Source organism: Lontra canadensis, unplaced genomic scaffold, assembly GCF_010015895.1.
Source record: "Lontra canadensis isolate GAN:19392208 unplaced genomic scaffold, GSC_riverotter_1.0 scaffold1, whole genome shotgun sequence".
NCBI classification, from domain to species: Eukaryota; Metazoa; Chordata; class Mammalia; order Carnivora; family Mustelidae; genus Lontra; species Lontra canadensis.
In genome coordinates, this window is record NW_022630995.1 from 126331420 (window position 1) to 126344756 (window position 13337).

Sequence of the window (13337 nt, forward strand, 5' to 3'; positions counted from 1 at the left end):
GTTTCATTTTAGTTGAGTTTCAAGGCTATTCATTTCAAATTTGATGGTAGGGATGTAGTCTGTTTATATCCTTCATACGGAAAAATCCATAGGTGTATTTAAGGATTTGCTATTAGCTATACAAAACTAAACATTTAATAAAGATCCCTGATAGACCTTCCCATTATTTTTAAATAAGAAATTCTTAAGTTGAGAAGGAACCTGACAAATGCACCTGGGTCAGTGACTAGTCTTGTGTTTGAATCCTCTACTGCTTTTCTTTTCTTTCTTCTTCTTTTTCTTTTTATTTGTGTGTGTGTGTGGTTTTTTTTATGTTCATTTGTTAATATTTCAAGTTTTTATCTAAATTCTCATCAGTTAACATAAAGTGTAATATTAGTTTCAGGGGTAGAATTTAGTGATTCATCACTTCCATACAAAACCTAGTGCCCATCAGAACAAGTGCCCTTGATACCCGTCACCCATTTAGCCCCTCCCCCTTCACCTCCCTCCAGACACCCTCAGTCTGTTCTCTGGAGTTAAGAGTCTCTCTTATAGTTTGCCTCTCGCTCTCTCTTTTTTTTAAATTCCCCAATGTTTATCTGTTTTGTTTCTTAAATTGCGTATATGAGTGAAATCATATGGTATTTATGTCTGACCGACTTAGTATACTGCTTTTCTATCAGTGAAGCATACAGTTTATTCTTGAACATTTCCAGGGATGGACAGCTATCTCCCATGGCAGCCATTAAATCTTTGTGTAATTCTGACTTAGGAGGGCTTTCTCCTAAGTCAGAACGTTGTGATAGTGAAGTGAGTATAAATGCTTATGAGATGGGCACAGAGAGATTGAAGATGAATGCTGTGTACCAGAGAGAAAAGGGCAGAATAATACTTCTGAGAAGGTGAGAGGAAGGGGGCTCGAGAGCAAAGTGGAATAACTAGCTTTAAGACGAGTAACCTTCCTCTATCTTAAAAGGTACATATTTATCATGGTGGATTTGGGGTGGGGAGTTGGGGAGTTGAGGGTGTTTCTCTCTCATGGCTTCAATTTTTCTCTCTGAAGAGGTGAGTTCATTTGTTGAGGGTAAGAGGATTGGCAGGTTGAGAGTTTTAAGCAGAGAAAGTTCTGAAGTAGAAGTTTCAGGGAGTAGGAGAGCAAATTGTCTAGAGTAATGGAAGCTCAGTTGAGATGGTGCCATCAAATGCAGAGTGATTTCCCTCTGTCCTGTTAAGTAAAAAGAAAGCAAAGACTTGGCTTCATCCAGTCCTGGAGTTTTGTTAAATGACTGTAACACAAAGACGGATGAAGCAACATGCCAACCTCTTTTTAACTGCTGAGCTTTGTTTTTGCATGCCTTCTGCCCAGAGTGTTTTCTCCTAGGTTGATCCTTTTCTGCCTTCATTTTTAAGTACTGTCTTCTCAGAGAGTTCTTTCCTTATTACTTTCTGAAAAGTAGGTCCTACATTTTGGTTTCTTTCCTGGCTGATCCTTTTGTTTAGATTTTGATTGAAATAATTATTGCTTTCTGTGTTGTTCTGTCTGCTTACTAAGATGACAGTTTCAAGAAGATACAGAACTTCTCTGTCTCATCTCCATTTTCTCTTTAGAGCCAGGAAATTGTGGGCATTGGATAAAGGTGTATTGAATGAATGTGATTGAAATATTAGAGTTCACAAGCTGGAGGGTAGCATAGAAGCATAGAAGGTAGTAGAGTCTTGAAGGCTGAAGGTCATGAGTTGAAAAAGGGTTATCTTGGAAACAGGTGAAAGTGGTTGAAGGTAGGAATTTGTTGGCAGTAGAAAACGGAATGCCTAAGTTAGTGATATGAGATAGTGCAGTTCTAGGTATGATAAGATCCTAGCTACATAGTGTGATTATCAGAGCAATAGCTTGGTGGACTGGAAACAGTTGTTCAGAAATAGATCAATAGAAAAGAGAAGTCAAGTAAAATGGAATTCATGTGTAAGTACCTAATATGTAATAGAGGAATCCTTACAGATCAATGAAGAATGTGATGGAGTTTTCAATAAATGATCCTTGAGGTGGGGGTAGTCATTTTATAGTCTCACTTTTTTATTTATTTTATTTTTAAAAATATGTATGTATGCAAAACATGTTTGTGATGTTTAAGACTTACACAGTTAACATTTAATTGAATTCATTTTTATGCTTAAACAGTGAATTCTGGGTATGTAATAGGATAACATTCATATGTATCATTGAGATGATAATCACAATAGGCATAGAATGATCTAAATAGGATAACTATTCTAGCCTTGGTATTGCCCAACAGAAGAGATCATTTTGAAGAGATCACTGTGACTCAAAAAACGTTCAAGTACTAGAGTAGAGTATATCTTGATTACTTGGAATTCGATATACAGTCACCTGTGTTGAGGAATGAAGAAAGAGTGTGTTACCAGTAGGCATATGGTCTTTTAATATTTTTTGATAATTTATAATTGGAGAGTGGACATTGGGATAGTCACACTAAATGTTAATGTTTGTTCACATACTCACCAAGTTACCTTTGATTTATGATTCACTTTTCCATAAGGACTAATAGGAAAGAAATTGTTCAGTCTTGGAGTTAATAAGTTCACACCTATTCTTTTGGGGAAGGAATTGCTCAAAATCACTCGTTACCTTAAATTCTTAGCTTAAGCCATTCTCTTTGAAAAATAGAGTAAAAACAAACACTGTCTTTTTCTTTAGTCTATTTCAAGTACAAATGACAGCTCAGATAAATCAGAATTATTGAGATAAGATCATTAATTCTAACTAGAAATGTAATATATGAATTCACTCCTATTTTGTTGAAGCAATTCCTTTTACATAGTGCTGGTTCCTGGTGCTTGATATTGATACTGAATACATGCTTAGTTATAGACAAGTTAGTATATTAAAATTTACTAAAATATACTAAAAATTAAATATTTCAAATTATATTTCTTATTTCCTTTGAGTACAAAAGATTTACTTAAGATAATTAAAAAATATTGCTTTGGTCTCTTCTAAGGCCACAGAAAGTGAGGCTGGTGATATGGACCTGAGTGGGCTGCCAGAAACAGCAGTGGATTCTGAGGATGACGATGATGAAGAAGACATTGAGAGGGCTTCGGATCCTCTGATGAGTAGGGACATTGTGAGAGACTGTCTAGAGAAGGATCCAATTGACAGGACGGATGATGACATTGGTAAGTTTGGATGAGAAGATGAATCTAAGAGCAATTTTAAAAATTTAGGGTAAAATGATCTAATAAAATAGAGCCCAAGAATAGTAAGCTGTAAAAAGTAATTAATTTATAAATTTCCCTTGCATAAACAGTAACTATTATTTGTTGAAAAAAATAAATTTGATTCAGTTTTTTTCTGGAGTGTGCAAATAATAAAACTTCCTAATTACAACCCTTCCCCATGAGCCCCTTTTTAGATTATGGAAAAAAAAAAAAAGAAAAAGTAGTCTTCCAGTGTTACTTCTATTATTTTTCTTGTGAGCACTATTCCTGTTAAGCTCATGTTTTCTGTATGTAATACTAGTCAATGACAATTGGTAAAATTGTCATGTTTGCTTCTCCTGTGGTTCCATACAAAGATGGGACTGAGTGAGAGAAAACTATGAAATGTCAAGTTAGCAGCCTGTGAGCTATGGGTTGTTGAGACTTGAAGTACACCCTAAAGTTAGAAATCTAAGTGGCTTTGTGTCTGTTTTCCTGATCCCTGAAGTTCCCTTTTCTTTTTTTTAAAGATTTTATTTATTTGACAGAGACACAGTGACAGGGGGAGTGGAAGAGGGAGAATAGGCTTCTCACTGAGCAGAGAGCCCGATGCAGGGCTTGATGCCAGCACCCTGGGATCATGACCTGAGCTGAAGGCAGACGCTTAATGAGTGAGCCACCCAGGTGCCCCCCTGAAGTTCCCTTTACCCATATTTCTATCAGAGCAAAAGCTGACTATATAATAACCGTGTAGTGTTTGAGTGAGCCTTCTGCACTCCAGCTTCTTCCTTAGAATACTAGGACTCAGAGCAACTTCGTTGAGCATTTTCTCTCCACCACAGGCCTGGAATCTGTAACCACCTTTGGCTGAGCCAGATTATCTTTCCTACCACTGTGCCAACTCTTTTGGGGCCAATATATATTTGAAGACAAATTCAAGAAACTGGATCTATTGGGATTAGATATAGGACCGCACGGGCATAGTTATGAGTGGCCAGTTGCATGTGTTTTGAGGGAAACAAACATGAAGAAAATCTTTTACCACTTACACTATATACATATGCTAGAAAATTAAGGAAGAAAAACCAACAACTAGGGCTAGACATTTAAAATGTAATTTTAAAATTTACAGGAATTGCTAGGTATTTAAGGTGAATATCACGTGTTGGTAACCATTAATTTATTCAGCTAATACGATTGAGCACATTGGATGTACTGAACATGTTTCTAGGTCCTGGTAACTCAGTGGGGGGCAAGGCAGTTAAGGTCCTTGCTCTGTTGCAATCTGAAGAATAAAGTGGGGATTAGGAAGTGATGGAGGTTGGGGAATAAACTGAACAGGATGGAATGGCTGGTATGGAATGGCCCCTTTTAAAGGGCTCAGACCTGAAGGAGGTGAAAAGAGGAAGTCACCTGGGTCTGTGGACCCCAATAAAGCATGTGTTGTGTTAATCCTTTCTGGGTAATTCCTGGTGGAGGGGAGTACTTAATGGCTTCACAGACGTCCATCCCTGACGCCAGCCCATTTCATTCTCTACCACCTCCACTCCCATTCCACAGGTGCTGACAGTTTGTAAGTCTTTTGAGGGTTTTGAGGTTTCTGGGGGGAGGAGTCAAGATGGCGGAGAAGTAGCAGCTGAGACTACTTCAGATAGCGGGAGATCAGCTAGATAGCTTATCTAAAGATTGCAAACACCTACAAATCCAACGGGAGATCAAAGAGAAGAAGAACAGCAATTCTAGAAACAGAAAATCAACCACTTTCTGAAAGGTAGGACTGGCGGAGAAGTGAATCCAAAGCGACGGGAAGATAGACGGCAGGGGGAGGGGCCGGCTCCCGACAAGCGGCGGAGCAACGGAGCACAAAATCAGGACTTTTAAAAGTCTGTTCCGCTGAGGGACATCGCTCCAGAGGCTTAACCGGGGTGAAGCCCACGCGGGGTCAGTGTGGCCTCAGGTCCCGCAGGGTCACAGAAGGATCGGGGGTGTCTGAGTGTCACAGAGCTTGCAGGTATTAGAACGGGGAAGCCGGCTACAGAGACGGAGCCGAGGAGTGACTCTCAGCTCGGGGTTACCTTGAACTGGTCGCAGGCTCGGTCAGCTCGGAGCGCGGCCGGAGGCCAGGGTGACGGGAGTAATTGGGCGCTGTTCCCTGAGGGCGCACTGAGGAGTGGGGCCCCGGGCTCTCGGCTCCTCCGGGCCGGAGACTGGGAGGCCACCATCTTCATTCCCGTCCTCCGGACTCTACGGAAAGCGCTCAGGGAACAAAAGCTCCCGAAAGCAAACCCTAGCGGATTACTCAGCCCGGCCCCTGGTAAGGGCGGTGCAACTCCGCCTGGGGCAAAGACACTTGAGAATCCCTACAACAGGCCCCTCCCCCAGAAGATCAACAAGAAACCCAGCCGGGACCAAGTTCACTTACAAGGAGTGCAGTTTCAATACTAAGGAGAGCAGCGGAATTCCAGAGAAGGAGAAAGCAAAGCACGGAACTCATGGCTTTCTCCCCATGATTCTTTAGCCTTGCAGTTAATTCAATTTTTTTTTTTCTTTTTCAGTTTTTTTTCTCGTCTTCTAATTTTTTTTTAACTTTTACCCTTTTCTTTTTTAACGTTTTTTGACTAGTTTAATATATATATTTTTTTCCTTTTTATATTTTTTCATTATTGGTTTTCTTTTTTTATTTGTTTCTTTTTTCCTTTTTTTTTTTTTTCTTTTTGAACCTCTTTTTATCCCCTTCCCCCCCCCTCACAATTTGGGATCTCTTCTGATTCGGCTAAAGCATATTTTCCTGGGGTTGTTGCCACCCTTTTAGTATTTTACTTGCTCCTTCATATACTCTTATCTGGACAAAATGACAAGGCTGAAAAATTCACCACAAAAAAAAGAACAAGAGGCAGTACCAAAGGCTAGGGACCTAACCAATACAGACATTGGTAATATGTCAGATCTAGAGTTCAGAATGACGATTCTCAAGGTTCTAGCTGGGCTCGAAAAAGGCATGGAAGATATTAGAGAAACCCTCTCGGGAGATATAAAAGCCCTTTCTGGAGAAATAAAAGAACTAAAATCTAATCAAGTTGAAATAAAAAAAGCTATTAATGAGGTGCAATCAAAAATGGAGGCTCTCACTGCTAGGATAAATGAGGCAGAAGAAAGAATTAGTGATATAGAAGACCAAATGACAGAGAATAAAGAAGCTGAGCAAAAGAGGGACAAACTGCTACTGGACCACGAAGGCAGAATTCGAGAGATAAGTGACACCATAAGACGAAACAACATTAGAATAATTGGGATTCCAGAAGAAGAAGAAAGAGAGAGGGGAGCAGAAGGTATGTTGGAGAGAATTATTGGAGAGAATTTCCCCAATATGGCAAAGGGAACAAGCATCAAAATCCAGGAGGTTCAGAGAACCCCCCTCAAAATCAATAAGAATAGGTCCACACCCCATCACCTAATAGTCAAATTTACAAGTCTTAGTGACAAAGAGAAAATCCTGAAAGCAGCCCGGGAGAAGAAGTCTGTAACATACAATGGTAAAAATATTAGATTGGCAGCAGACTTATCCACAGAGACCTGGCAGGCCAGAAAGAGCTGGAATGATATATTCAGAGTACTAAACCAGAAAAACATGCAGCCAAGAATACTATATCCAGCTAGGCTATCATTGAAAATAGAAGGAGAGATTAAAAGCTTCCAGGACAAACAAAAACTGAAAGAATTTGCAAACATCAAGCCAGCTCTACAGGAAATATTGAAAGGGGTCCTCTAAGCAAAGAGAGAGCCTAAAAGTAGTAGATCAGAAAGGAACAGAAACAATATACAATAACAGTCACCTTACAGGCAATACAATGGCACTAAATTCATATCTCTCAATAGTTACCCTGAATGTTAATGGGCTAAATGCCCCAATCAAAAGACACAGGGTATCAGAATGGATAAAAACACAAAATCCATCTATATGTTGCCTACAAGAAACTCATTTTAAACCCGAAGACACCTCCAGATTTAAAGTGAGGGGGTGGAAAAGAATTTACCATGCTAATGGACATCAGAAGAAAGCAGGAGTGGCAATCCTTATATCAGATCAATTAGATTTTAAGCCAAAGCCTATAATAAGAGATGAGGAAGGACACTCTATCATACTCAAAGGATCTGTCCAACAAGAAGATCTAACAATTGTAAATATCTATGCCCCTAACAAAGGAGCAGCCAACTATATAAACCAATTAATAACAAAATCAAAGAAACACATCGACAATAATACAATAATAGTAGGGGACTTTAACACTGCCCTCACTGAAATGGACAGATCATCCAAGCAAAAGATCAACAAGGAAATAAAGGCCTTAAATGACACACTGGACCAGATGGACATCGCAGATATATTCAGAACATTTCATCCCAAAGCAACAGAATACACATTCTTCTCTAGTGCACATGGAACATTCTCCAGAATAGATCACATCCTCGGTCCTAAATCAGGTCTCAACCGGTATCAAAAGATTGGGATCATTCCCTGCATATTTTCAGACCACAATGCTCTGAAGCTAGAACTCAATCACAAGGGTTTTGAGGGTTCTGCAGCATAAATGAAAGTGGTTTTCTTTTACCTGCTGAAAACAGTGGGTTTCACTCACTCATGTCTGATACCACATACACATACATTTGGCTTCCAGCATCCAAAGTTGTACTTCACTGTCCTATTCTCTTTGTCCTTGCCGACTTCTTTTCACAAATCTTTCTATTGTAGTTTTAAAGAGAAAGTGAAGTTGGAAGTGTGTTCAGTTTGCCATCTTAATCCAAAATCCTTGTTCAGGTTTTTTTTAATGAGGTTGAACACTGCTTATGAACAGATTGATGTGGAAATTATTATTTTGTAAATTAATGTATCATCTTTTTGAATATGTTCATTTTAGTATAGTTATGGAAGAAAATAATGACTATTAAAAATGTCATTCCTGGAAATTTAAAATTTTCACTTCATATCTAAGAAGCTTCCACAGTTTCTGGAAAGCAAAAGCTATGCTGATTCCTACAGAAGAATACAAAGCTATCTTTTTTCTTAATGGACTTGTTGATATAATCTCCAGTGAATAACATTTATTTGAATACCAATTCACTTGTAAGGTGTGATGATGCTGATGCTTGCTTCTTTCAATATAATATTAATTAAAACAATAAACCATTATTATTAAAGATAAGACCTAAGGAGTACTTCGCCTACAAGAGATTTGTAAGATCTTATATTCTAACTCCCTAAAACAGAACCACATGTGAGAACGCTTTAGCTCTTTTGCTATTTCTTTTATTAAATCTAACTCACCTTCCAGTATTTAGTTATAGTACACACCTTTCATATAAACTACAACCTTCTACATAATTGATGCTTTCTCTGGATACATCTCTTCCTAACCACCTTCCTCTACCCCCACAAAAAAAGGGGGAAGGGATAGTGTATCTGGGTGGGGGGGGAGCATCTAAGTTGAATCAAATGAAATTGCTAATATTTGATCATATTTTAAAAACTGCAAGAATTAAAATTGCTTTTGGATTCCCATAGATTCTTGGGTGTGTTTCAGTCCTTTGTTTCAGTGCTTTGAAGGAAGGGACTTTATTGATTTATGCCCTCCAACTCATACCTTTGTAGGTCCTCAATTACTGAATGGTTGTAAATTTAATTTTTTGTTTTGATGCCTTGACACATTAGGGTAGAGACCCACTTCCAAGTTCCCTTCCAAAGAATTCTTTTTTCTCCCCTTCAACATACCACCAAAAAACTCCACAGATTTAAAAAAAAAAATCTTAATAGTAATCATTTCTTACACAAAATTAAAGCAAAGCAAATAAGATAAATTAATTTCTATACTGATGTAGCTTATGATGTCTGTAAGTTAATTATCTGGGTTTTCTGTATGTCACACTTACTAGAAAAAAGTTTTTAAAAATGTCTTTGTCATGAGGAGAAGTATTCCTTTCCTAATAAGATAAAATAGTATTAGTTAATATATGATTCTAATAGATATTTCCAAGCAATATAGAAGAAAGTAGTCCTGCTTCTCCAATCCATGACTGCTGCTTTCCATGTCCTAGAAACTATCTTTTTATTCATCCCAGATGGAATTCCTTAATATCTGTGTGATCCCAGTGGCATTACCAGAGTTTATGTTGAGTCCTGACAGCCAAATGCTTCATTTCATATTTATGTATTTATTGAAGGTTATGATAGAATTTTTTTTACTTTTTTAATTGCTCTAATTCTCTAGCGTAATAAACAGAAGTTACTACAAAACCAGAAATACCATTATTGACTCTTTGAGAGTCAAAAACTCTTTGATATCATCTGGCTAAGCATTTATTTATTTTTAGTTTTTCAACTGAGGCTAAAGAATCATGTACATGACTATAATTATTTCTTTTCTCTCTTTTTATTATTTATATTATGTGTGATACACAGATATTTCCTATCCTATCATATCTTTTTTTTTAATGTTAGTCATTATTCATATAGCACAACTTGATTTCATGACCCACTAATGAGCAGGAATCTTCCAAAAATCAAGAATAGTTTCTACGCAAGATATTTCAAATCATTATAACAAATATTAGTTGAATATATTTTTGTAAAGGTTTTATTTATTTTGAGAGAGCAAGAGAGAGCATGAATAGGGGATGGGCAGAAGGAGAAGCCGGCTCCCCGCTGAGCAGGGAGCCTGACACAGGGCTTAATCCAAGGACCCTGGGATCATGACCTGAGCCAAAGACAGATAGATGCTTAACTAACTGAGCCACCCAGAAGCTCCTCGTTGAATATATTTTTATACTTTATATTCATAAGTTTCATATTCTTCAGTCATATATGTGGTTGTGATTTGACTTATTGTTGCCTAAACATATTATGTTAAATTTAAGACCTTTCTGACAACTTCCAGTCCCATATTTTCTTAAGGCCGTAAATCTTCATTTGTCCAAGGAAATTCAGTATCAATGGGGGGGGGAAGCAAAATATGTGTTCTATAGATAATATTCTAATACCTTATGGTGAGGGGTAGGGGACTGATAGCTGAAGAAAGCAGAGCTGGTAACTGCAGAACCAACAGTGATAGGTGAGTCAGGGAACCTGGGTTTATACATTGGCTTTTATATTTCAAATCAAAAGGTCCGTGCATTTGTAAAACAATGATTCTTACCTCCCATATATAATAGATGTGGATCACCTCTTGAAGTAGCATTAGAAATTGCTTTATCACTGTGCCCAGGAATAGATATACTTTATGGCATGACACAAAGGCACCTATTCATTCCAGAAATAAAAGTTTCATTAAACAGAATTCATTTTATAAGTGATGTGCTTTGATTCTCTTTTTCTTTTTCTTTTTTTTTTTTTTAAAGATTGGTTGCAAAAAAAAAAAATGCTGGTTTGCAACAGTAAATTAATTTCTTGGCACAGCAGTCTGGGTCAGGTTTAAGAACACTGAATACCACCTACCATTGTTAACTCTGATTCTGAAGCTACCCTGTGTTATGAAAAGTCTTATACAGGAGGGATGACTTAGAGTCTAATCAGAAGAGACATTATCCAGCTGGACCAGAGAAGAACACTTAGTCTGACCTTCTGGAAATGTAATGTTTTCACAGAATATATCTTTCTATTCTGTGTTGTTCTTGCAATTAACAAGCTACTGTATATCTGAAAACATAAAATATGTCACTAAATCCTAACAGATTGATGGAATATGCATAGGGACAGTTTCATTATGTGAAGACAAGAAAAATGTACCAGAATTTTACTTAGCTAAAAGTTTGAATGACATATGATAATAATGATAAGAATAGCAGTTCTTATTTATTATTTACTCTGTGCTAAGGACTTTATTATCTCTATTTTATTTTATTGTCTCAACTATATATTGTTCTTTCACAAATGACAGAAACATGCTAAAGGGAATCAGTCAGCTTTTCCAAAGTAATAGAACTAATAAGTATTCAAATGAAGTCTGCCATTCACCTTGTGTTCTTTATCACTACCTATAATGTCCAGCAGAAGCTTTGGCAGGCAGGCAGTCCTGAATCATATCACTGCCACCTCCTAATTATATGACTTTGAGCACGCTTCCCCCCGTGAAATGAGAAAGAAAACATGTGCCTCATGGAGCTATGGTGAAGAGTAAGGAAAGCATTTAGTAAGTAGTTAGTAAAGCTACCTAATAATAGAGAAAATTAAAAATAGAGACCACAGGACTAGAAAAGACTATGAAGTCATCCATCTTGTCAACAGCTAGAAATGTATCAAAGTTTAAGCTGTTTCTCCACAGCATTGCCAACAGGAAGAGTGTTCATACTTTTCTCTTTTTTGGCCAGTCTGTGGAATAAAAAATAATATATAAATTTCCATTTTATTTCTCACATAATGTTGTAAATTTTTTTAGTTGATTAATTTTGATAGGTTTGTCTTCATTCATCAAATTTATCCTTTGGATTCTAAATCCTGGACTAGCTTTAGATTAAGAGAGGTTATTTCTGCTGTTTTGGACATCTACTTGCCCAGAAGACACTAGATAGACCTACTGACTTCTTGGAGAATTCTCAGAGCTTTATTTCATTTCAGCTTTAATTAGCCTTAATAAGATCATAGTTCATTTTCAATAGAAATTTACCATTTGAAGTTTGTTAATTTCTTCATTCCCATTAGAATTTGAATTATAGTGTATACTGTTGTTACTAAATCAGTAAGTAAATGTCACCATTTCCACAGTGACAATTCTTTGTATACCTGCAAGAAATCCAACTTTTGTACTAACAATATTTGAAGTAATTATATTTTCCAGTGGGCACATTTGTAGGACGTTTAAAAAGAACCTTTAGCATTCTTTTTGAATGTTTGCTTTTAAAAAAGTTGTAATGTTTACAATATCTTTTGCCTTTCAGAACAACTCTTAGAATTTATGCACCAGTTGCCTGCTTTTGCCAATATGACAATGTCAGTGAGACGAGAACTCTGTGCCGTGATGGTGTTTGCAGTGGTGGAAAGAGCTGGGACCATAGTGTTAAATGATGGTGAAGAGGTCAGTGAACATTGCCACCACTTAAAAAGTTTCTGTTTGAGGGTCTCTCAACAATTTGCTGTTATACACAAAAGATACACAAATATACACAAAAAAATTCTTATTTCTTCCTCTTAAAAAAATAAGCAACAATTAATTTGAATAATTCAAGAATTATGATATACTTATTATGTCAAAGTATTCCAAATCCACTATTTTTTATAATAATATTTCATATGATACTGATAGAAATACTTTGATGTATTAACTTTTCAGATTTTTGTAACTTTGAATGTTCATAATATGTCTTTTGTCAGAATAAAATGATCTTATTGAGACAATGGTGATCATTTGATATTGCTTACATATGTTTTGGGGAGCAGAAGACTTCTTTTTCCTTGTGTTATTTTAGAGAAAAGCGTCCGAGGTCAAATTAAAAGAGCAGAATGGCAAGCACCCTTTGCTAGGTGTGTGGAAAACACAGATATGTGTGGAAAACAACTGTGCTTTGCTTTATTCCTTGTTCTTTGAGTTTAGTAAACAGTTCATTTTCCTTGAGTTATTCCATCCTTAAGGTGAAAGATCTGCTAAATCATTTGTAGGAACCATTCTAGCATTAATAGTTGCATGACCATGATTTTCTGCTTTGTCTTCATTTTTTTGAATTAGCTGGATTCTTGGTCAGTGATTCTGAATGGTTCTGTGGAAGTAACTTATCCAGATGGAAAAGCAGAAATATTATGTATGGGAAATAGTTTCGGTGTCTCTCCTACCATGGACAAAGAATACATGAAAGGAGTAATGAGAACGAAAGTGGATGACTGCCAGGTATGAAATATCATTAAAAATGTATATTTTGAAAAAAAATGTATATTTTGTGCTTAACACCTATATGCCATTGGGGTAAAATTTTTCTGCCTATATAAATAGGTCATTTTTTAGAGTTATAAATAATATCTTAAATTAGAACTATTACTTTTAGTGTTACCATGCCCCAGGAAATTAAATATTAATCTTCCTTAAAGTTGTTTGGACTCAGGGCACCTGGCTGGCTTGGTCCATAGAACATGTGACTCTTGATCTCAGATCAAGAGT

At 36.8% G+C, this 13337-nt stretch overlaps 1 protein-coding gene across 17 annotated transcripts in view; it reads left to right on the forward strand.

Moving 5' to 3' along the window:
- Nucleotides 1-13337, forward strand: part of RAPGEF2 (Rap guanine nucleotide exchange factor 2) — a 232365-nt gene that overhangs the window by 185985 nt on the left and 33043 nt on the right. For all 17 annotated transcript variants that reach the window (XM_032863210.1, XM_032863228.1, XM_032863219.1 and 14 more), the window contains 3 exons: nt 3003-3180; nt 12127-12263; nt 12912-13070. In XM_032863210.1, the coding sequence (XP_032719101.1) occupies nt 3003-3180; nt 12127-12263; nt 12912-13070 (474 nt within the window). The remainder of the gene's footprint in view (nt 1-3002; nt 3181-12126; nt 12264-12911; nt 13071-13337) is intronic.